This window comes from Salvia splendens, chromosome 1 (assembly GCF_004379255.2).
Source record: "Salvia splendens isolate huo1 chromosome 1, SspV2, whole genome shotgun sequence".
Lineage (NCBI taxonomy): Eukaryota > Viridiplantae > Streptophyta > Magnoliopsida > Lamiales > Lamiaceae > Salvia > Salvia splendens.
Window position 1 is genome coordinate 8,479,712 of NC_056032.1, and position 25,868 is coordinate 8,505,579.

At 39.5% G+C, this 25,868-nt stretch overlaps 2 protein-coding genes, 1 long non-coding RNA gene and 1 pseudogene across 3 annotated transcripts; 2 read left to right on the top strand and 2 right to left on the bottom strand.

Moving 5' to 3' along the window:
* Positions 1-1,062: 1,062 nt before the first annotated feature.
* On the top strand, positions 1,063-3,245 carry LOC121811637 (annotated as a pseudogene).
* A 1,077-nt stretch (positions 3,246-4,322) lies between these two features.
* Positions 4,323-5,802, top strand: LOC121811655 (GRAS family protein RAM1-like). The gene has a single exon (XM_042212543.1). The coding sequence runs from the start codon at positions 4,421-4,423 to the stop codon at positions 5,789-5,791; it is 1,371 nt and encodes a 456-aa protein (XP_042068477.1). The 5' UTR covers positions 4,323-4,420; the 3' UTR covers positions 5,792-5,802.
* A 72-nt stretch (positions 5,803-5,874) lies between these two features.
* Positions 5,875-11,982, bottom strand: LOC121811646 (embryogenesis-associated protein EMB8-like). The gene is made up of 14 exons (XM_042212532.1): positions 11,507-11,982; positions 11,105-11,194; positions 10,694-10,755; positions 9,855-9,955; positions 9,290-9,379; positions 8,958-9,080; positions 8,804-8,881; positions 8,441-8,526; positions 8,178-8,226; positions 7,692-7,748; positions 7,441-7,571; positions 7,265-7,348; positions 6,709-6,778; positions 5,875-6,491 (listed from the first exon to the last, which is right to left on the bottom strand). The coding sequence occupies exons 1-14, from the start codon at positions 11,764-11,766 to the stop codon at positions 6,072-6,074; spliced, it is 1,701 nt and encodes a 566-aa protein (XP_042068466.1). The 5' UTR covers positions 11,767-11,982; the 3' UTR covers positions 5,875-6,071.
* A 6,615-nt stretch (positions 11,983-18,597) lies between these two features.
* LOC121805042 lies at positions 18,598-20,597 on the bottom strand. The gene is made up of 3 exons (XR_006051248.1): positions 20,413-20,597; positions 19,263-19,326; positions 18,598-18,783 (listed from the first exon to the last, which is right to left on the bottom strand). It is a non-coding gene; the product is annotated as an uncharacterized LOC121805042 (long non-coding RNA).
* Between the last annotated feature and the right edge of the window lie 5,271 nt (positions 20,598-25,868).

Consider the following 25,868-nt stretch of genomic DNA (forward strand, 5'->3'; position numbering starts at 1 on the left):
AATACTTTAATAAGAGAAAAGAAATAAATTTATTTTTAAATATTATAAAATGAAGATTAAGTGTGACAAATTAAAAAGAAAAATGTGAACATTTTGAATGAGACGGATGAAGTACTATATTGATACTCTATCGATCTCATAATATATGTCAACACTTGGATTATGACACAAAATTTTAGAAAATGTTGTTTTGTGTGTTAAGCGGAGAGAGAAAATAATAAATATAAAGTATTTATTAATGTGAGGAATAATTTTTCCCAAAATGGAAATATGATATTTTTTGGGATAAATTAGAAAGGAAAATGTGACATGCTTTGGGACAAAATGAGTATAACTTTAAATTCGTTGTTTGTTTTGATAAAAGTTCTTTATCTGTGTGCTTGCAAAAGTTTAAATCCTTGGGACACTATATATAATATGGATATGGTTTGTATGAAAGTGGTCAATATTCAGAGAATATAGAATTATAGTCAATTCGGTGTGGAGTGGGCACAAGCAAGTGTGAATATATAATTAAGTTGTTCATTTTGTGGTATGAGATTTATACACCGAATGAATTATCTAATTGACTAGTCATTTAAAATGAGTTTTGTAATATTGATGCTTCCAATGAAACTCTGTGAGTATACAAATTGTCAAATTATTGCCAGTTGTTTCTAAACATAGTTCGGTGTACTCAATTTTGCACAGTGCTTTTTGCTGAAAAAAAATACTCCCTCCACTAAGAAAGATGACTATTTTTTTTGGACGGCACTAATTGCATCCAATATTGTTTTATGTGTTTGTTGAAAAAGAATAAAGTATTATTTTATTTTATTTTATTTTATTTTATTTTGTTGAAAAAGAATAAAGTATTATTTTATTTTATTTTATTTTATTTTATTTTATTATGAGTGTGGAATAGGAATGGATTGAATTAGTGGAGTAGGCGATCCTGAGCGCATTTTTTTTATCGGGCTCATATCTTCTATAATTAACCATAAGAATGTGTGTTTCAAATTTAAGTTGGTACTATTAATTTTTAATTATTAAATAAAATTAACATGAAGCCATGGCTAAAGCATTTATTTGGGGACTTATGCTTTACTATCTCCTTAATCTTATTTTGAATATTAGTACAGTTTCCCACTTGTGCGCTCCAATACTTCAGTTTCAGACTTTCATCTGTGAGTTTTCGCAGTTAATCTCGTTTTTAATTAATTTTTTAACCGTTTTATTTGGCTACTTAACTTATTCTTGATTTCCCTTGCACGTTTTTTTTCCTTTTTTGGGTGCTAAAATTGTTTGCGTTTTCTTCAGATGATTTTTTTGGAACTGTTGGGTAGTTTGTCGTTTGAAATTTCAATATTTCTGATTCTTGTAGCTGGCGCCGTATGCATTTCTATAAATGTTTGGTGAATTGACGGTTAATTTGCTTCTTCTGTGGTTTGGGTAGCTCGGATAGACTGAATATCAGTTACAATTTTCAGTTTTTGTTGATTTCTCTAATCGCATGTTTGACCTAGTTTTTCTTGCTTGAATTGTTATTTTGGAAGTTTGACATTGTGATCCATTGCCCCTTTGCCACACTGTGGAAATTTAACCTAGGCAAATTGGTAAATCACTTCTCATTTGTAAGGAGATAATGCAAGCTTGGCTGCTAATTGTTTGAATGTTTGTAGCATTTTAGAATAAGAAGTTATGAACTGGTCACCCATTACCTGCTTGTTAAAATGACCCTTGTTAGTGCAGATAATAAAACCAGCACTAAATTTATGATAATTTTTTTATGCTCTGTTTATTCAATGTATTGAGTTAGTCATTTTATCAGAGAATAAATGGTGTTCGTGAATCATGACTTTGCTAAGGTAGAATGTACTGAACAATGTTTACCATCTTACTGTTTTTTCTTCCTATATGGTACGAGTGCCTGAAATGGCGGCTGCCACCCAATGTCTCACCTTATTCAGCTGATAAATGTCTGAATACATCATTGGAAATCGTTTCTAGTTGTAGTAGTGACTAGATCTTTTTCTGCCTAGTTCTAATAGAAGCCACGTCTTGTTAACATTGTTGTTACCGAACAGGCTATGGAACATGTAGAACCTCTGTATGGACATGGGTTTGTATCAAGTAAATAGTGCTGTGAGGAGACCTCACATCCTGCTTGCTGCCAGTGGCAGTGTTGCTGCAATTAAATTTGCTAATCTTTGTCATTGCTTCTCCGAGTGGGCAGAAGTGAAAGCTGTTGCTACCCAGGCATCGCTTCATTTCGTAGACAGGGTTGCTCTTCCCAAGGATGTAGTACTTTACGCTGATGAGGATGAATGGTCGAGTTGGAAAAAGATAGGTGATAATGTGCTCCACATTGAGTTGCGTAAATGGGCTGATATAATGGTCATTGCACCTTTGTCTGCTAATACACTTGCCTAGGTAAAAATAAGCTGCGATGATGGCTGTTCGTATTTATTTGTTAACCTTACCGTCCATTACTACTTTTAAAATGCTATATATCTGCAGCATTTTTCACTGATAAATCACAGGCTACTTCCATGTGCAAGGATCATATGTACAAAGTTACAAACGTAAAATCCACATAAGTTTCAGACCTTCCACAGTACCACGTAAAATTTCTAACCTGGGAATATAGGTTTGGGCCGTATTTGCAATTCAGCTCAAAGGTCTTCTTATAATATAGTAAAAATTGATTTGACTAAGCTTTTGTCTTAAATAGATTGTTTTGGAATGTGTTTAACTTTTGTCTTAAATAGATTGCTGGAGGTTTATGTGATAGCTTGTTGACCTGCATTGTCCGGGCATGGGACTACAGTAAGCCAATGTTCGTAGCGCCAGCCATGAACAGCCTCATGTGGAACAACCCTTTCACCGAACGTCATCTCATGGGGATCGATGATCTTGGGATCTCTCTAATTCCCCCGGTGAAGAAGAGGCTGGCCTGTGGAGACTATGGATACGGTGCAATGGCTGAGCCTACTCGACTGTAAGACTCTTCTTTGAGACTCGAGAACAATCAAGTAGTGGCAATGTTTAGTCTTATGTATATCGCTTCCATGTTCAGCGACAAAATAGTGTGTCTCAAGTCTTAAGTTTATTAGGTGATGAACAATCGCTTCCCTAATAGTGTGTTGCATGTTGTGCTTTATTTTTTGTATGATATTTTTGTTTTTATTATGTTTCCATTTAAAGTTTAAACACTCTTAGATTCATGAATTAGCATAATTATGAATTCTAATTATCATATCGAATATTGTCTGTATGTTTTGTATTTTTATTTTATTTTACACTAAACAACCACCAGCTCACCTAAATGTCAATACAAAACAACACGCATGAATTTTCCAAAAATTTTCGAAGTATATATGTGTATATGTTCACCTGTTAATAACGTTGTAATCTAAGACACGAGCTGTGTTCACATTTAATTTGAAGGTTATATAAGTACATGTGCATTGCTTCGTTCAAACGGCAGTTATAGATGAAGGAATATTCAACATGTATATTCTTTTGATGATTCTAGAACATTTATTTCTTGAAATTTGAAATAAGTGTTAAAGTAATCAAACGAGCAATTCATCAGTCGTCGTTCAAATTAGCTAGGATTTATTAATTACATATGAGTGTTGGAACTGATTGTACTAGTAATTAAGATAGTGTATATTATCTCAATGGCTTAATTGACTCAAATTAAATTTAGACATGAAACATGCCAGAAATATAGTAATATAAATCCAAATAAATAATTCGAAACATTAACTTCCAAAGTTGTGATTCTTTCGATTGCTCAAACAAGAATATTGATTTTCTAACATTGTGGTGGATCACGAGCTATTCTAGTTTATATTTAAAAGGACAGTTCGGATCTTTTACTCTACTAATATTCTGCAACTAAAATAAAAATTCCTTTCAACTCTAAAGACAACTATATGAGTGATAAATACTCACTGATTCTATATGTTTAAATATACTATCATTTTGATGATGGTGAGTTATTTAACTTTTTTAAATCATCCACTTTAAATATATACATTTTCATTATCATTATCGTTATATGTGATATAACCGTTTAAAGGATTTTAAATAGAAGAATATAGAAGTTGGAACATGAGATTTTATTCAAATTCGACAAAAGTCTCTATGCCGACGGTTGGTATATTTTAGATGCTCCAAATTACATATATTCTCCACTGCACACTACAAACACCCTTTTCGTAGCGTTCAAACAACGAAAAAATAAAACAAAATAAAAAATGCAATCCAAATCTTGACCTTAAAAAGATACCTTTTCTATCTCCATCACTATACGAACTATTCAAGGCTTGTTTTCGTTTTCTATCTCATTTTTATCATCTTGTCTCTATTCTCCCATGAAATCTATCTCCCTCTTCTACTTTTGTACCCTCCTCTAACAATCAACTTCTCTATGGAAATCATAGACCAAGAGGACTTCTTGACCCTCAAACTCTCCATAGCTCCGAACCACGACGGCGAGAGAAAGATGAAAAGAACCCAAACCACGGAAGATATATCAAACTACTCAAGCCCGACGCATGAAATCCCGGAGGAGGGCAAGATCATCTCCCTCCTCCAAACAAGGGAGACAATGCTAAAGATGGATCACAACAAGAGATCAAATGAAGGTGAAAGCCTCCATTTGATCCATTCCCTCTTCATCGCTGCTGCCTCCGTGAATGAAAACGACACGACCTCGGCCCTCGAAAACCTCTCCCAACTCTACCATTCTGTCTCCTTGAGAGGCAACTCCGTCCAACGAGTTGCAACCTACTTCACCGACACCCTCCTAGCCCATCTCCTCACCCGAAAATCGCCCTTCTACGATGCCATCATGAAGGGGCCCTCACCCGAGATGGAGTTATCGGCTTTCATATCTCTTTACAAGGCCTCACCATTCTACCAATTTGCTCACTTCACAGCCAATCAAGCCATCATCGAAGCCTTCGAGAGAGAGGGCAGTAAGGCTCTTCACGTGATCGATTTCGACGTCTCCTACGGCTTCCAATGGCCCTCCCTCATGCAGTCCCTATCAGAAAACGCCACTCCCACAAACAAGATTTCTTTAAAGATCACTGCCTTCGGTGAGAATGTGGAAGAGTTCCAAGAAACTGAATCAAGATTGGTGAGCTTCGCAAAGGGCTTCCCCAACCTCGTTTTCGAGTTCCATCGCCTTGTTAGAGGATCCAAGAATGTGAAGATGGAGAAGAGGAAGGATGAGACAGTTGCTATCAACTTAGTATTCCATCTCACTTCACTCAAAACTCTCTCCAAAATCTCAGAAACTCTAAGCTTTGTCTACTCTCTTAAGCCCTCGATTGTCGTTCTAGTCGAGCAAGAAGGCACATGCAGCAGCAACAAGTTCTTACCTAGATTCATGGAGTCTTTGCATCAATTTGCAGCGATTTTTGATTCATTGGATGACTGCCTTCCATTAGAGAGTGATGAGAGGCTGAGCATTGAGAGGGATCATCTTGGGAAGGAGATTAGGAGTGCGATAAACTATGATAGAGACAACAACAGGAGCTGTCCGATGTTTGAGAAGATGGAGACATGGAGTGGGAGGATGGAGAGAAGGGGCTTTGTGGGAGTTGAGCAGAGCTGCAGAGCTGTGATGCAGGCAAAGTTGCTGCTGAAAACCAGAAGCCATTGTTGCCCAATCAAGTTTGATGGAGAGAATGGTGGTTTTAGAGTTTTTGAGAGAGAGAATGGCAAAGCTATCTCTCTAGGATGGCAAGATAGAATTTTGATCACAGCATCTTCTTGGTGTTTAGGTGTATGAAATGAAATTCTTTACTTTCTTGTAAATTTATTTAGCATGTTCGTTTCATCAGTACATATTTTGTTACCAACAGCACTATTAGATACACATAAAAACATTCTTCATTGAGAAAGTGTTTACTTTCATGATTGATAAGATAGATGATAGAACATTATCTGCTATTCCCAATTAACTTATTGCTAAATTGCTATAAAGAGCACATGTTTCATACTTCAAAGAGAGTTTTCAAGGGAGATCACAATTTACTTGTTACGGACGACGAAGCAACAGCTGTGTCCGATCATTTCAGTCCACTTCCCGGTAAGCCTTTCATCACCTTCCTTCTGTAGAGATAACGGAGTGCAACTCCCACTACTGGCCAGGACGACATGATGGCTATGTAAGCAAGCAGCCAGATCGATTTGTTACTTTGACGAGAAAGTTGATGCAAGCATCTTCGAACCATCCCTTGGCCCTTTGAACCAGCATCATCTCTGGAGGTTTGAGCATCATTGGTAGCACAATGGGTTTTCCTTCCACCAAAGACGTGGTTGTCAGTAACTGGAACTGTTTGATCAGTCTGATTGTGACCTTCAGATGTCTCCTCGCCATCTGTGTGCTCGTTCCCCATTGCAGCCACCATTCCATCAGCTATGTTGAGATAGGGACCTTGATCGATGGAAGTTTGCATAGCAGGAGAATGAGGCCGTACACTTTCTGCCTGATAACGAGAACATATTAGGGGGATTAATCACATCATAAGATTGATGTTTTGTATTTAAAAGATCAGACGGCCAAACAAGCTCTAAATTTTAGCAAATGCTTCGAAACATGGTGGATTAGCCTATACTGTTTCATATATCAAAAATATCACCCAAAGTAAATACCAAGAGAGCTATTAGATGGACAGGACACGAGGTAACGAAAAAATCGTGCACCTTGTTCTGTTTGTGCATGTATGGACTCGTGAGTAGAACTCCAAGAAATTCATTAACTGCTCTCACCCACCTGAAAAGAAGAAGAATAAGTGTAACTATTACAAAACAAAGATCCTAGATTCTATTGCACATCTGAGTGGAGAATAATTAATAGTATACATTTTACATTGAACGGATAGAATAACGGAAATATTGTCATTTACATCCGAGTGTTAGATTTTCACTAAACCCTAAATATTGTTAGATTTGGAAACATAGGGATGTTAAACATCATTATATTTGTGAGGTCCATTGCATACTAAATCAAGCACAGTGACCCATCAAAGATGAAAGATCTAATTGTTCAAGAAAAGGAGGAAGTTTTGTCAAATAATGGCTACAATGAAATGCATCGAGGCAGCATTGTATCATATGATGTTTTGGGCAAAACACTGCAAAAATGAATAACTTTTTCGTAGCTATTTTATGATTACCTTCGATTAGTATATGCAGTAATTAAGAAGCTATAAAGAACTTGACCAGAAAATAAATTGTTTGAATGAAGAGAATGAAGTACCATAGTCGAGATCCAGTTATGCCTTCAAAAAACGCGAGATGTCCACCACGTAGACTTGTAGCTAAGACTATGTTTTTATTTGCTCTGCCATGAGAAAACATCTTAGCACTATATCAGGTCAACTCTAAAGGTAGAAAGGAAGTTGGCACTTCATGGGAAAATGTACGCTACTTTACCTGCATTCATCCCAAGGAATGGCTTCTCGGGTGCAGACTGGATCATCCAATGCACTTATGCAGAGCAATGGAACAGAAACTCGTCCAATAAAAGCAGTACTACTACAGCGTCTATAGTATGTATCCACAGTCTTAAGCAAAAATAAAAGTAAGCTTCAATAGTCAGTGAGGTAATTTTTATACTGACTTTGTAAGAACGAAGTTAATTTGAAAAGCTTAGGGAATATTCAGAAGTGTAGAACAAGAGGTACCTCGTATTCCCCAACAAGGCAGGTGGCATGTGTATCAAAATCCCGAACAGTACGTGACTACAGATAATATAGGTACCATCAGCGAATGAAGATACTACCGTGACACTGAATTACTTCAGCGAGAAAATGTTTGAAACTAATTAACCTTCACCACGATACAAGTTTGAGATCGATATAATTACTTATTTTGGTAAGATATTTAAAGAAATGACAAATGCTGAGGTGCATGAAGCCGTATAACTTGTACAGGAAACTACAACCCCTAAAACTATTCATGCAGATAAACAATGAGAGATCTAATCGAACAAAGGACCTGAAAATAGGTCACTTGGGTGTTCAATGCTGACCGATACTAAGACAAGCGTCCATGATAAGCATAGAATTCAGAAAGAAGATCTCACAGTCGACATACTTCACAAGCAAGCTATGCAAGAATCAGATACAGGAGAGGCCCGAAATAGCATGTTACAAATGTAGAAGACTAACCTTTACTATACCCTCCCAATTAGCAAGGCGAGTATAGCGAGTTTCATGTCTGCATCGTGCAAGCAAACATAGTTTAGTTAGTAAGACGCATAACAATCAATGCATATGAAGAAAAAAAATAAACATGACAGAAAAAAATAGATTTAAGAATATGGAAACTATTCAATTTAAAGAAATTTTCAAGTCCAGCAGTCTTTAGCATTGCCAAATGTTTCAATTGCCTAAATTTGTAGAGAATTGTATAAGAAGGCAGTGCAACATACAGCTGTGCATAGCCTTGAAGACCAATAGTAAGAGCTCTGTCATATAACTTTTGAATAAGCCTTCGAGATATAAACCTGGAACCAATCTGGGAATTTGGAAACGGGAACACAAATTTGATATGAAACTAAATAACTAAAACAAAATCATAACACCAGGAAAAGAGTCTGTTAGAATATAACATCTACTTTTAACACATTTTAGAAATTAAAGCTGTGTTCAAAAGCTTTATATAACTTGATACAGTTTTCCCATAAAATCACAAGAAAAGGTCCAATCAGAGTACTCTCAAGCAGAGACTTATAGTCATTAATTAACAGGTTGTACATTTTTTATTCAAATATATGTAGTTCACATCAACTGACCAAGAGATCCCAAGGAGAGCAAACTGCTGCAGCACCTACAATTGGAACATTTTCTCCGTCCTCTCCAAGATATTTTACCTAACAGTTTAAAAAGGGCATATCAGATCAACATTGGCATTCCCTTGTAAGCATGAAGACATAAGCAGAACTCTACCAGAATGTTTGCACCGATACTTGTTCCCACTACAAACAATGGAGCCGCAGAATACTCTTTATGTAAGTAGTTAATAACTTCACGCACATCTGCAGTCCATCCAGCATTGTAAAAGCAATCAGTCTGCATAAATGATGAGTTAATATCAATATATTGGTGATGGATTCACTAACATGACCAGTTCTCATGGATTTACTAAGATATCTAGCATATCACATGTGCTCATGTCTAGATTTAAACATGGTATCGCATAACAAAACAAATTCTTGAGTAATAATGACAAGTCATTCTTCAGCTTATTTTTGGACAAATCTTTCATCTTTAGTGCTTACTGTAACTGAGACACCACCCAGTCCTCGATGATTGCTGACAACCACATTCCATCCATTTTTGGCAGTACCAAAGACGAGATGTTTCATGTACTGCAGCCATAGAGCAGAAGCTAATTAGACAAATAACAAATTAATAATATACCACTGTATCGATAGCTACCTGGTAGGCAACTGGTTTTCAGCATGGATGAGAATATGAGATCAAAAGATATAAAAAATGCATAGTATGTCCACAGTGCAATGGACAAACTAAAGCTCGATTTAACCTTAAGATATCACCATCTTGAACTTCTATAGAATAAACTCATGCTTGACAAAAATGTTGAGGCAAATTACCGAACACTACAAAAGTTAACCAAAAACATGCATGGTATGTCTATGCGATACATTTCTTTTTTCCGTTTATTATGGTCCAACTCACATTTCTTTTAGAATCATACTCACATATAAGAAATAAAGAGAAAAGGGCAATATTTCAAATACATAATTTTATATTACAATAAAAGCAAATGGTACGTCCAATAGGATGCACCACTATTCTAAATTGCGGTAACAAGGGGGTTACCGGAGAATTTGAATCACTTGTCAGTCCAGGAATCATAATAACAATAGGAGTCGCATCATGCTTTGCAAGGTCATTATCATTTTGAACAGATACTCCAGAAACTGCCACGAATATAAGCAAGGTAAAAATCAAAAGGGACAAACAGAATTCAGCAGCCAAAATGAAGGAACAAGACATTTATCCAAAACATACAAGGAAGCTAATAGCTTTACAACCTTCCAAGAAAAGAAATTTGCATTTTATGCGCTCACAAGATTATGTTTTTGAGAAAAAAAAATGTCATGAAAAGGGTCCACAGAGTGCAGGATTTAGTTATTAGTTTCTGTAGAAGTAACTAATTACTCCCTCCGTCCCACAATAAGAGTCACATTTTGCCATTTCGGTCCGTCCAACAATAAGAGTCATATTTCACTTTTACCATAAATGATAAGTAGGTCCCACATTTCCCTAACTCACCTCACTCACATTTTATTATAAAACCAATATAAAAAAGTGGGTCACATATTCCACTAACTTTTCCAACCTACTATTCTTTACATTTCTTAAAACCCGTGCCTCCACCTAATGTGACGCCTATTGTGGGACGGAGGGAGTATTCACTAAAATCTGAAACTTCACAACACCAAATAGTTTTCGAATAAATAAAAGTCTAATGCTGGAGGACATATTAACTGAACATGGAACATTGCTATGCATATAAAAGTTTTATATGCCGTTTGGGGTTTTTGGATGTCAACAAAATTTATCATAACATTCTTACAGCAAACTATTGTGTGTGCCATGTATTTGCTATGTGCCTCAGCCAATTTCACTTAATCACTTCGGGATGATTTCTTTACCATCAGAGTGCAACAGCCAATCCAGAGCAAAAGTCCCACCATCAGATGCATGAAACATCTGCCTGAAGGTACAGAGACAAATCAGATGGATAAAAGTAATGCATCTAACAACAATAATGTCAACCAAACATCCCCAATTCTATTGCTGCAAATTCTGATAAAAGTATGTTAATATTCGAAGAAGGAACAGATGATTTCACAGCTGTGTATTTTCAGCAAGTAACGAAAATGGTGCGAAATGGACTGCTCAAATTGTTCAATTTAGCTCAATAAATCATTATTCCCCCGATCAATTATATAATACTTTGCCCATGACATAATCTCCCTTCACTGCATAGTCAGTCACTTTGCATAAACTAACAAAAGGGAGTGACTGAAAGCATTATACAACTAGCATTGCAGGAACCTCACCTTCTATAGGTGAACACCGGAGGCCTCCCAAAGAAGTTCAGGAAAGAAGTTTGGAAATGTGGACTTGAGAGCCAAGGTGTAACCAAGTACCTGTTTATCCATTTTAGCACAAACTGCTGAATCAAAAATTTAAACAACCTAAATATAAACAAAGGAAGAAGATTTTTAGGCAACCAATAATCACCAATACCATGACCATAGGCTCAAATGTCACTAATGTACATGTCAGACCATATGGAGTACTATATCCTAAAACAATTATGCAAGAGTAATGCATTCTTGATTACTCAATTTGCCCTTGCAAATCAGAACACACGCAGAGAGAAACCAGATTTTGACAACACCTAATTTCACGCAGTTTAAGGCTCTCAAACGTCACTTTACAATTTTCTTCGACCCTACCTCCCATGAAGCGTCCGGCACTTGGAAACAATTCCGTGATAAATCTCCGAGCTTGCATTGTACGTCAAGAAAATAGGGCCCCCGCGAAATCCAGTGAGAAGATCCTGAAGAAAATGGAATTCCAAGAAATTGTACAAGACGACAGTGAAACAGAAAAGGGCCGCCGCCAAATAATGCGACAAGGGTATCGCGACAACCGATTTGAGAAGCAGCTCGTAAGCAGCCGCTGGTGTTTCAAGAATTGCGTCGGTGCAATCCATGGAGCTGAAAAAAGCTACGATTTTTTATCAGACATTAAGAAAGCAAAGGCGATCTTGTGGAAATTAAGAATTCATCGCATGTTTGGTGAGACAGATGAGAACGTTTCGTTTATGGTATGTCGCGTGTCTATTGTCTTCTCCGTCGCGACGGTGAGCGTTGACGGTTGCAGAAGCTTGAGAGGGTGATGCGGTTCTTTTGTCTGCGGTAGCTTACGGTTGCAACTTAGAGCACCCGCATCGAGTCTCGATGCGGGCTCAATCTCGTCTCGGAGAGACTAGACCCCATCGAGACAGCGATGCGGGCTCCCGTCTCGTCCTCAGCCCGTCCCTTGTCTCGCCGCGGAGAGGAATCTCGCGCCAGCTCGTCACGCGCGTTGGCAACGTGGCGAGCTCTGGTTCGTCCGTGACGCCCACTCGCCAGCCCGCAAGTGGACGTCGATTATATCCATTTTAAATGTTTTTTGTTTGTTTTTTTAAAAAATTTAGGAAATTTTCAAAAATTAAAAAATAATCCCAAAAAATATACTAGCTGTTTATAGCTGTTTTTTTCAAATTTTTAATTTTTTTTGTATTTTTTAAGCCATCAATCACTTCTATAAATATTTAATGGAGCACATTTGGGCAAATTTTGGCAACCGGTAGACTCACATGATCGTCATTAGACAACTCTTTCTTCTGCTTTTTTGAGTTTTGAGATTTTGAATTTAGAGAGAGTGAGCAGAAAATTTTTTATAAATGTAATAAAATAATACTCCATCCGTCCCAACTTAAGAATCTTTTTTTGTCATTTCCGTCCGTCTCAACTCAAGAGTAGGCCTTATATTCCACCAACTTATTTCACTCACATTTTATCATAAAAATAATATATATATATATAGGGTTTTGATCTATGCAAAACAAGATTTAAATACAGAAACGCAGAACAATATCATACGTAGGGCACTTTTAGGTCATAGTTAGTTAATTTTTAGGTCATGCTAACAAAACATGACCTAAAATGATCTTAGCATGACATTAAATCCAAATATTATAATATGACCTAAAATTGCTTAATTATGACCTTCCGTATTTTTGGTTAATTATTGACCATTAGATCATCTAATCCTAGGGCCAAGATTTGGGCTGCATTTCTGGATTTAAATGCATTTTTATTTTGATCATCTCTCTCTCTCTCTATATATATATATATATATATATATATATAGGGGTGTGATCAAATCCTTTTTACCTAGTAAATCCTATTTCCTTCTTAATATAGTCCGTCGATTTACCTTAATCCAGCGGATCACATTTTAAACTTAATCATTAAAATTTTATTAAGATTAACCGTGTAGAGGGCATAAATGGAAATAGCAAATGGAGTTGGTTATGGTAAGTCCACGATTTTCTCACTTTTACGTTCCCTGCACTTTGGCAAAATTTCTTCTCTGATTTTCGCCCATTCAAGCAAAAATTCTTCTCTAATTTTCGCCCAATCAAGTATCCATTTCTGCTGCCTTATTTTGGTTCGTCGAAGATTCTGCGAGAAATTATAATTTCACACATTCCGTCGCAAACAGATCGTAATTGTGCTAGTTGGTTCGTTTAACAATGGAAGAATGTAAGTCACCAATTCCCCCCCATGTTTATTGATGTTGGTGTTTTACTTTTGTAATCGTATACCCGTCGCACTACCAGATGTCTGTAAATCATGAAATGTTGTGTTTGATGTTGGTGGTTATGTTACTGTTTTATCGAAATTTACTGATGGGCGGCGAATATTCTGAGGTGGCAATGGTGCATTCAGACCATTAGGTTTGCTAATTTAGTTGACATCTGCTTTCAATTATGTATCCCAGGGAAGCCGATGGCAATTGTAGTAATTGACTACAGGCAATAGTAGGGTTTTATACTATTAGATTGAAACTTATGATTTGTGTCCGTGAATTATACAGGGTGACGTAGTCGCTGTACAAAATTATACATGCAATGTATCATGATAACTATATAATGAAATCATTTTTGTGCGGTAATGTATCGAATATCTCTAATAATGCATCACTTACTTAACCTTACCAATTGTCATACTGTTTCGTTTTCACACGCAGTTAGGGTTGTGCCTGCCTGCTCTGATAAATTGAAGCCTGTTGTTGGTCAGAGGTTCCAAACATTAGAGTTTGCACTCGCGTTTTATGATGTGTATGCTAGGGCTGTTGGGTTTGACACGCGCAAACAAGGTGCGAGGAAGTGGACGAAGTTACAACGTGGTATTACGTCGTATGCAATAGGGAGGGCCATAAGAAGTCCATCGACGATGACCAGTTGAATGCACGTTCCGGTTTCTCAATGAAGCGCCGACGCTTATCGAAGAGATGTGGCTGTAAAGCTAGTATTTCCTTCAAGTACTTCTCTGATAATGGAAATTCAGGTTATATGGTACAAGATTTTAACGAGGTACATAACCACGACATGGTTGAGTCCGACCACCAGCAGTTCATGTCTGTGAACCGTCATTTGGATGACGTTCACCAGAAATTCATACTTGATTGTTCAAAAGCGAACATTGGACCCACGTTGACATTTAAGGTTTTTTTAACAATAAGAAAGTAATTTAGTTAATTTCTTCATTGTATTACAGCAAATAATGAACCAAAAGTATATAATAATGTGCAGGAATCATTGAATAATGCACAGATTGAAGAGAATAATGTTGAAAGGAAATTGAATTCATGCCCTTTGGGTTTAGCAATCTATGGGGCTAGGTTGTAGTACTCACTCACAAATGGAACCATCACAAAGGGAAGATAGTTTGAATCAATCCCCTTTGGTTTACCAACCCATGGGGCTAGGTTATAGCACCACCACAAGAATTCAATTTTATTTTTTAATGCGTTTAAGATTTGGTACAACAAATAATGTACCAATAGTATCTAATAATGTGCACGAATCAGTGAATAATGTACGGATTGAAGAGAATAATGTTGAAATGAAATTGAATTCATCATGCCCTTTGGGTTTAGCAATCTATGGGGCTAGGTTGTAATACTCACTCACAAACGGAACCATCACAAAGGGAAGAGAGTTTGAATCATTCTCCTTGGGTTTAGCAACCCATTGGGCTCGGTTATAGCACCACCACAAGAATTCAATTTTATTTTTTAATGCGTTTAAGATTTGGTACAACAAATAATGTACCATTAGTATCTAATAATGCGCACGAATCAGTGAATAATGTACAGATTTGAGAGAATAATGTTGAAAGGAAATTGAATTCTTGGCCTTTGGGTTTAGCAATCCATGGGGCTAGGTTGTGGTACCCACTCACAAACGGAACCATCACAAAGGATAGAGAGTTTGAATTATTCCCCTTGGGTTTAGCAACCCATGGGCTAGGTTATAGCACCACAACATGAATTAAATTTCATTTTTTAAAACTACTCATACAAATCAGAACAAAAGCGTCTCATACACATATACATTATAGGACACAAATCGTCCATTACTGAGTAAATAAAATCCATTACACTGAAATATTTTCACATTATGATTTGTTACAGCAAATAATGTACCAACGGTATCTAATAATGTGCACGGACCATTGAATAATGCACAGATTGAAGAGAATAATGTTGCAAGGAAATTGAATTCATGCCCTTTGGGTTTAACAATCTATGTGGCTAGGTTGTAGTACCCACTCACAAACGGAACCATCACAAATGGGAGAGAGTTTGAATCATTCCCCTTGGGTTTAGCAACCCATGGGGCTAGGTTATAGCACAACCACAAGAATTCAATTTTATTTTTTAATGCGTTTAAGATTTGGTACAACAAATAATGTACCAATAGTATCTAATAATGTGCACGAATCAGTGAATAATGTACAGATTGAAGAGAATAATGTTGAAAGGAAATTGAATTCATGCCCTTTGGGTTTAAGAATCTATGGGGCTAGGTTGTAGTACCCACTCACAAACGGAACCATCACAAAGGGAAGAGAGTTTGAATCATTCCCCTTTGGGTTTAGCAACCCATGTGGCTAGGTTATAGCACCACCACAAGAATTCAATTTTATTTTTTAATGTGTTTAAGATTTGGTACAACAAATAATGTACCAATAGTATCTAATAATGTGCACGAATCAGTGAATAATGTACAGATTGGAGAGAATAATGTTGAAAGGAAATTGAATTCTTGCCCTTTGGGTTTAGCAATCCATGGGGCTAGGTTGTGGTACCCACTCACAAACGGAACCATCACAAAGGACAAAGAGTTTGAATTATTCCCCCTGGGTTTAGCAACCCATGGGCTAGGTTATAGCACCACAACATGAATTAAATTTCATTTTTTAAAACTACTCATACAAATCAGAACAAAAGCGTCTCATACACATATACATTATAGGACACAAATCGTCCATTACTGATTAAATAAAATCCATTACACTGAAATATTTTCACATTATGTTAATAAGATAAAACTACTCATAAAATCAGAACAAAAACGTCTCTGAAACATATCCATTACATGACACATATCGTCCATTACTGGGTCAATAAAATACATTACACGGAAATATTTGTACATAATGTCTATTAGTTAAAACTACTCCCTAACATTGATGATATCTAAACCCTAGAGGTATGACTGGAACTCGTGGACTTTGCCGACGGTTGTGTGACTTACTCCATAGTACACCCTAGCCCACGGGATTGCTAAACCCTTGTGGACTAAATTAAACTTGCTCCATACACCGCTTCGTCAATGTCCACCCTCGGCTGCTTCACTGCTGTCCAAAAATCAGTAATGTATTGCATGTCTATTATATAATGCACAATATTAACTGTATAATGTTCAAAAGGAAACAAATAATGCATCAATGAATATTACATTATCTTAACCACTGACGTTGTATAAAACCGATGCATATACAAAAACCATAATGTACACCACTCGCTACAATAATGTACATATGGCAGGAAATAATGCACAACTTAAAATTAAACAACAAAAATATTTGTACACAATAATCTACTAATGACAGCAAATAATACACAAATGAATATTGCACACTATTCCCTACAATAATGTACAATTTTAATCAAATACTGCGCGAACTTGAATAAATCTAGCAAATGAACATTACCATTACAACCAAAAAATTTCCATTGTCCAGCAACAGATATAATGTACTCATTTAGGTGAATACTACAATGAAATATACTTCTATTTAAAAGAATGTTCCAATTACTTCCTTTACTCTTTGACTATACAAAACAGATGTACACATAATTCATGCGTATAGGAAAATAATGCTTTACCATGTACACATAATGTACAGACTATATAGTGTAATTTACTAACACATATTCCAGTTAATGTTTGACAATTTAAAACAGAATCCAACATAATGCAATCACATTTTCAAATAATGCAATCACATAAGCAAATAATGCAATCACATAGTGAAATAATGCAATCATAACACAAGCATGATGCATCATACAAGATATATATATAACAACTTAACCATCCAAATAATGCAATCACATAATCAAATAATGCACTTATAACACAACCACGATGAATCATACAAGATATTTTCTTACCAAACAAACTGATTTTATTAATGACAAATACACTTCTGGATCCACTATTATCAGTGACCACCACCAGCATATATAGAATTCATCTAACGATGCATATAATGAATTTAGATAGACAGATAATGCATATGTATTAACAAATAATGCACTCCCACATATATTACCGGTACTTTTTTACAATTACAAACACCATTTAATTGATGCATAATACAGAATATTTTTATGCATAAAACAATCAAATGATGTGCAGATCCAAAAGCGTAATGATTCACTACTACAGCATATTTTGTGACACTAATGTCCACTGACATACAAATAATGGAAACATCAAGCATATTAATGCACACAAACATTAAAATAATGTACAAAATCGACTAACTTATGTAGGATCAAAATTAAAATATGTGAAGTAGAAAAACAGAGCAACTAATCGAACAGAAACTCACCCTTATTCTGTGTTTGTTGTGAGTTGGTAGGTCTACCTCTTTTAGTCATTATTAAATCTGCGAGTAACAGCAAACAATCAAAAAACTACAAGATTTCAACAACAAATAGTCTAGGATTTGATGGTAATCGGTTGAATCTTGGTGTGGGCGATTTTTTTCAGCCGGCGCTTGTTGAAAATCGATTAAAACAAACGATTGTTGAAAATCGATAAAAAAAACCGACCAAACCCTACCTGCTGTTGTAATGCACTGAGATTCAAGGGAACCAGCGGTGAATCTCCGAGAAATCGTCGCGATTTTGAGTGGGCGGCGGCTTGGGTTTTTACCAGATTTGGAAACTGAGAAGACTCTTGTTGAGAGAGAATCTGGAGCGGGATTGTGATTAAATGTGTATGATGATAGATATGAGTCAATGCGTGTGAGGAAAGTGGTGAAAGATCCAGCTAAATTTTCGCCCAATTCGTTTTCAGCCGTTTTGATTACACAAATTGACTAAATCACCCCCATGATGCACCAAATTAGTCAAATAATGAAGCGCGGGATGATAAATTTGCTATTAATCTGGAACGTCCATCCTCCTGATCCAACGACCGAGATTGCGAAGAAACTTAAATTTAAGGGATGAAAAGGAGTTTAACACTACTACATATATATATATATGTCACGCCCGCATTTCCTAAGGATAGGAAGTACGGTGGACCGCGACTAGGGGAGGAGTAAAGAAGCGGGGAAGAAAGGGGAAAAACAAGAATATTTGACCCAAAGACATTTAATAAAAGGAAATTCATTTTAAAACAAGGTACTGTAGCGACATTTCAAAAGTTTAAGTAACCAGAGTTTAAATGAAAACATTGTTTCGGATTACAAGCAGCGGAAAAAGATCAAGAGACAGATAATGCCGGGTATGACGACACGACATTATCCAAAACAAAGTGAAACGCATTTTGACTTTAACTGCTCAACATCCGTCCTCCCCATCGCCGCTCAACCTGCACATTAAGAAAACAACATGCAGGGCTGAGTACTTATTGCACTCAGTGGACACACGCCAAAATCATAGTTTGTCATGCCATAACAGTGTAACATTGGGGTTTTGAGTGTAATGAAAATAACCCAAGTACACCAAAATATATTTCATAAATTCGACTGCGCAGTCATTTTCCGATATTGCCACCCTTATTCCCTCAATCATACACTATCTGATCCAAACGGTGACAAGGGGCGTGGCCACACCCCAGGTCATCTAGACCGGCCAACTTGCTCTCAGATGGCACCCAGTCTCGTGTACACTAGCCTGAGGGTTCGCAGCCCAACAGACCCGAATTCGATTAAACATATGTGGTAAACCACTTCAGATAGGTTTCAAATCAAAACATTTGGCAAGACAAACAGTTCACCTCCATAAACAATTCCGGAACAGAGTCCGTATTAAAAACAACCCACGTAAAAGTAGGGTAGAAAAGCCCACCTCGATTGCTTAGCTTTTAAAATAATTCCCTTCTTCAACCACACTTTCCTCGTAAACGATCACCCTTTTGAAAGATAAATTGTATCATGATTAGAGTCAGAAGAGACGAGACTTTAAACGACAATGCATGATTCCTACGTGGACGACTTCAACATCTAGCACGTTACACGTACATACACTTAACAACATGTTACAAAACAAACACACAAAGTCACACGTTCGAAACACACCCCGCACGCAAACGACGTACCCAAAACGCGCACACGACACACGAACACAGCACTCCAAGTCCTGGCATACCCTTACTGTGCAAACGGCTCACTTGGCTCGGAAAAGGTTCGGAAAAACTCGGAAAAAGGATCGGCGTCTCGACATGGCTCGGTGTCTCGGCCGCTGGCTCGGCACCTCGGCCACCTGTTCGGCACCTCGGCCGCTGGCTCGGCACCTCGGCCGCCTGCTCGGCACCTCGGCCGCTGGCTCGGCACCTCGGCCGCCTGCTCGGCACCTCGGCCGCCTGCTCGGCACCTCGGCCGCTGGCTCGGCACCTCGGCCGCCTGGCTCGTCCCGTGCACACTCACTTTCCTCCAACTTCCGATTCTCAAACCCTATACAACATTCACACCACACATTCTCCGTCCCAAAACACACCCAGACACCTGGGATCATCCCTTCAAAACCCCCCCACAACACTGCCCTAGGCCGGCCCCTAAAACTCTCGGCCAACCCACGCAAAACCCTCGAACCAAACACTGATTTTCCCGAGCCATCTCTTGGTCAAACACACCCACATTCATCACAAAAACATAGCACTCAGAATCACGCCAATTGCACATGAAAACATCTCCCAAAAACATACAACTCGCGAAACTGCGCAGTTTACTTACAAAAATCATAATAAAATCATACGACATCCAAAGAGGCTGAAAATTACACACCACACAGAAGCCACATTAACCTTTATACAGTTCAAAATTCGTACCCAACGGAGATCGTTTGCTTAGATAAAAAGGGGTCGGAACCCACTGCCAGTTACTACCAAAAACATGCTCAACCATATCACATAGCCACAAACCCTATTCAGCATCTAAACCATCCAAAACGTCCTATATGCATGAGTTTTCGAATTAAACAAGGGTTAGGGTTTGGTTACCTTTCTTGGATAGTTCAAACGTAAATTCGAAGCTTTCCCTACACCGATTTACAACGTACGAGCGTAACACCTTGAAGAAGCCAAGATGATGATGAGAAGGGGATGAATGGGGAAAGGTAAACCGAGAGAGAGAGGGGCGAGAGCTTACCGTGAGAGCACACTTCGAGAGAGATGAGAGCTAGAGAGCGAGAGAGAGAGAGAGAGAGAGAGACCGAGAAGAGAGAACGAATGGAAAAGAGGGGGAGGGAAATCGGTTATGAGGGAGTGGGGGCGGTTGAGAGAATCATGGGGTGATGGGGGAGGTTTTTTTTTCGAAAAAGAAGAGAGAATTGGGGAGGGAGGGATTTAATTTGTTAATTAGGAGTTTTTATTCATAGCTTAATTACTTAATTCCATTTTAATTTGCCTAGGTAGAAAATACCACATCCACAACAATCAAATAAACACAAATAATATTTTCCACACCATATTTTAAACACAAAAACATAAAAATTTCATCCTTAATTAAAAGAATAAAATTCCACAAATTTTCGGGTATTACATTCCTCCCACCTTAACAAAATTTCGTCTCGAAATTTGTTAGATTACTCAAACAGCTCTGGAAACTTCTCTCTCATCTTATCTTCTGATTCCCATGTTGCCTCTTCGGTTCCATGATTCCTCCACCGTACTTTCACCGAAGCAATTGACTTATTCCTCAATTCTTGCACTCTTCGATCCAAAATGGCCTCGGGCTTCTCCTCATAGCTTAGATCAGGATTTAGGACCATCATCTCTTCTTGGTGAACTATGTGTGTGGGGTCAAACACGTACTTCCTCAATTGTGACACATGGAAGACGTTGTGCACATTTCCAAAGCTTGGTGGTAGAGCCAACCTGTATGCTACCACGCCGACTCTATCCAAAATCTCGTATGGACCAATAAATCGGGGTCTCAGCTTTCCCTTCACTCCAAAACGAGTTATTCCCCTAGAAGGGGAAACTTTCAGAAAGACCTTTTCCCCGACCTCGAACTGTAACTCGGTCCTTCGAACATCCGCATAAGATTTCTGTCGATCTTGTGCCTCCTTGATCCTCCCACGGATTTGTCGGACAATCTCTATCATCTCTTCTACAGAGTCTGGTCCGAGAATTCTTCTCTCACCCACTTCATCCCAATAAAGTGGCGATCTACACTTCTTTCCATACAAGGCCTCATATGGGGCCATCTTGATAGTCGCCTGGTAACTATTGTTGTACGCGAATTCAACCAATGGCAACACTTCTTCCCAACCCCAGCCTCGATCAAGCACCACGGCTCGTAGCATGTCCTCCAAGGCTTGTATCGTTCTCTCCGACTGCCCGTCGGTTTGAGGGTGGAAAGCTGTACTGAAATTCAACTTAGTCCCCAACTCGCGTTGCAGGCTTGTCCAAAATCTAGAAGTGAATTTAGCATCACGATCAGATGTGATTGTCGCTGGAACTCCATGCAAGCGTATAATCTCCCGTACATATACCTTAGTCAACTGGTCGGATCCATAAGTAGCGCGAACCGGTACAAAGTGGGCAGATTTGGTGAGACGATCTATAATCACCCAAATCACCGTGTTCCCTCGCTGGGATTTTGGCAGTCCTATCACAAAGTCCATTGCAATATGTTCCCACTTCCATTCCGGAATCTCGAGGGGTTGCAATTTCCCATAGGGCCGTTGGTGTAGCGCCTTTACTTGTTGACACGCTAGGCATCTCTCCACAAAAGCTGCAACATGCTTTTTCATACCGTTCCACCAAAACTGTCTTTTCAAGTCTTGATACATTTTGGTGCTCCCTGGATGAGCAGCGTATGGGGTTTCATGTGCTTCTCTCATGATTTCCATCCTCAAGCCTTCATCCTTGGGCACACACAACCTTCCCTTGTAGGTGAGACCGTTATCCGCTGCCTCACGGAAACTTCCGGGTTCACCCGTCCTCACTTCTGAGCGAATCCTTTCTAGTAGCGTATCTCGCCGTTGAGCTTCCACAATTCTGGCTCTTAAGTCGGGTTCCATCACCAACGTGGCTACTATCCCTTCCACAGTCTCGGGCATTCTCACCACTTCCAAGCGCATCTTACTGAACTCTTGGATTATACTCTCCTCGATAGTAAGAAAGGTGGCCAGCTGAGATTGAGACTTCCTACTAAGAGCATCGGCCACTACGTTTGCTTTTCCCGGATGGTAATTTATACCACAATCGTAGTCCTTCACCAACTCGAGCCACCTACGTTGGCGCATATTCAGCTCCTTTTGCTCAAAGAAGTACTTTAGACTCTTATGGTCCGTGTATATCTCACAACGGACTCCATAGAGATGGTGTCTCCAGATCTTCAAAGCATGCACCACAGCTGCCAGTTCCAAGTCATGCGTCGGATAATTCAGTTCATGGGGCTTCAATTGTCTCGATGCATATGCAATCACTTTCCCCTTCTGCATAAGCACACATCCCAGTCCCACCTTCGACGCATCCGTATATACCGCATAGTCAGTCTCTGGCTCCGGCACAGCTAGGATTGGTGCGGTGGTCAATTTCTCCTTCAACAACTGAAAGCTCGCCTCACATTCTGGCGTCCAAATCATCTTGACTCCCTTTTTCAGTTGTTGCGTCATTGGCCTTGCTATCTTCGAGAATCCCTCGATGAATCTTCGATAATAGCCCGCCAGTCCTAAAAAGCTTCGGATTTCATTTTGTGTAGAAGGTGGCTTCCATTCCTGCACTGCTTCCACCTTGGCCGGGTCTACACGAATTCCATCTGAGGTTACTACATGTCCAAGAAAGTTCACTTCCTTGAGCCAAAACTCGCATTTACTGAACTTGGCATATAGTTTCTCGTCCCTTAGAGTTGCTAAGACGGTTCTCAAGTGCTCTTTGTGCTCCTCTACGTTCTTTGAGTAAACGAGCACGTCATCGATGAAAACCAGGACAAACCGATCCAGAAATGGATGGAACACGCGGTTCATAAGGTCCATGAACACTGCCGGGGCGTTCGTCAGTCCAAAAGGCATTACAACGAACTCATAATGACCATATCTTGTTCGGAACGCCGTCTTGGGTACATCTTCTCGCCGAACCCTCAACTGATGGTACCCAGACCTCAAATCCATCTTAGAGAAGACTCCTGCCCCTCGAAGTTGGTCAAACAAGTCGTCTATCCTTGGTAGTGGATACTTGTTCTTTAGCGTTAGTTTGTTTAGCTCCCGATAGTCGATGCACATCCTCATCGTTCCATCCTTCTTCTTTACAAACAACACTGGTGCTCCCTATGGTGACACGCTAGGTCTAATGAATCCCAATTCCAGTAGCTCTTGCAGTTGCACCTTAAGCTCCTCCAACTCTTTTGGCGCCATTCTATAAGGTGCCTTGGATATTGGTGCCGATCCGGGCTCCAGATCGATCGTGAATTCTACCTGCCTGTCGGGTGGGGGTCCCGGCAATGCATCGGGGAAAACATCGGGGTATTCACTCACTATCTCCACATCTTCTATCTTCCTGTCTTTCTTCTCCTCCCCATTCAAATAAACAAGGTACGCTGGACATCCCTTCCTCATCATTGTAGTGGCTTGCAGCGCAGAGATAATGGACTTGCGTCGGCTCATTGGGACTCCGTGAAACTTCATCGGCTCTTTTCCGGGGGTTTCAAACGAGATTTCCCTTTCTCTACAATGAAGGGTAACGTGGTTCTCCGCTAACCAATCCATACCCAAGATTATGTCTACGCTACCCATCGTCATTATTTGCAAATTATGAGCCACTAAACTGAGTTCACCTATTCCAAAGTTCACACATGCACAAGATCGGGATATATCTATAGTCCCGCCTACCGGTGAGGTCACACTCATAGTGGGTTCGGTCTTAACAGTATGTAATCCCAAAGTATCCACACAAGACGTTGATATAAAGGAATGCGACGCACCCGTATCAAACAAGACAACTATAGGCATATTGAGAAGTGTGCCCATACCTGCCAGGTTTCCTTGCTCAAAGGTTTCTTTCCCGTTTGCCGGCTGTTTCCCCTTCAAGGCGTAGGCCCTTGCTTGCGATGGCAATCCTTGGCGGCGTTGCTGTGGTGGAGGTGCAGGTAAAGCCTGGGGTTGTGGACGGAAGCCTAGCTGGTTCTGTCTCGTTCCCGTTCCCATGTGCTTGTTTGGGCAATTTCGGATGTAGTGGCCACTCCCACCACAGTTGAAGCACCTAGGGTCTCGACACTCCCCGGTGTGATACTTGAAGCATCTCCCACATTGAGGGTTCCTCGGCGGAAAGTTTGCCCTCGGTTGGAAAGTATTCTGTCTCCCGCCATTGTAGGGTGGGTTCCTCATGTGTTGTGGCCTCTTACCACCATACTGAGCCTGGTCACCATCCCACCTCCTCTTCTCTTGGTGGCCTGACTGAGCTTGTAGGGGTGTCGCGTTTGTTGTTGCCACAACTCTTGGCTTAGGGAGTGCATCTTCCACGTCCAGTGCACAAGTCAAGATCTCCGAGTAGGAGAGTTCTCCTCGACAGGCCAACGCGGCCTTTATCTCATCTCTGAGCCCGGCCCGGAACTTCACCGCCCATTTCTCATCGGTGTCCATCAACTCGGGCGCATATCGTGCCATCTGCGCGAGGGCTCGGTCATACTCGGTCACAGTCATTCGGCCTTGGCTTAGCGTGTGGAACTCTACCACCTTGGCCCGTCTGTACGTCTTTGGGACATACTTGTTGTCAATCTCCACCTTAAACTCCTCCCATGTTAGCGCCTCCAGGCGGGCAGGATTCATAGTTCTTTGCCGAGTCTCCCACCAGTAATCGGCAGCACCTGACAGTTGAAAGGTAGCGCCAGCAATGCGCTCCCTATCTGTGCACTCCATGACCCTGAAGATACGCTCGAGGCCGCGTATCCACTCTTCCGCTTTGGATGGGTCTCCTTGTCCGTCAAATTTTGGGGGATTCTGCCTTGAGAACGTAACTATGAATCTTTCTTGTTGAGGCGGGGGTGGAGGTGGTGGTGGCGGTGGTGGTGCCTCCACGTTGGGTCCTTGTCGTGGTTGGCGTGCACGTCTTGGCGGCATTCTGATTCAATACCCATAAGTGTTACTTTAATTCTCATCCAAGATTACCACTTTCTCAAAAATTCTTATAAAACCTTCATGTAGTATAAGATGCAACACATAGGATATAAATCAAAATCAAATTCTCATTAAAAGAAAGAAGGCCAACATTGTTCCCAAGAGTAGATCGTACTGAAAGCAAAAACTGAAAAGACAACGAACTATTCTAATTCTAGACTACGACTCTATCATCCTCATCCATAGGCCCTTCCTCCGGGTCTTCGTCGTCGTCCTCCTCGGAGTTCCCTGGCAGAGCCTCCTCATAATCATCTTCATACCCTTGTTCACCCTCGTACATGCTCACATACTTGTCCTGATACACGACCCTCTCTTCCACCTCCTGTGGGGGCTGCT

Coding starts and splice junctions, on each gene's coding strand:
- LOC121811655 (XM_042212543.1), top strand. CDS start 4,421: ATGGAAATCATAGACCAAGAGGACTTCTTGACCCTCAAACTCTCCATA.
- LOC121811646 (XM_042212532.1), bottom strand. CDS start 11,766: ATGGATTGCACCGACGCAATTCTTGAAACACCAGCGGCTGCTTACGAG. Junction 9,081..9,289: donor TGGGTGGTGTCTCAGTTACA/GTAAGCACTAAA, acceptor TCATTTATGCAG/ACTGATTGCTTTTACAATGC. Junction 8,882..8,957: donor GTATCGGTGCAAACATTCTG/GTAGAGTTCTGC, acceptor TTAAACTGTTAG/GTAAAATATCTTGGAGAGGA.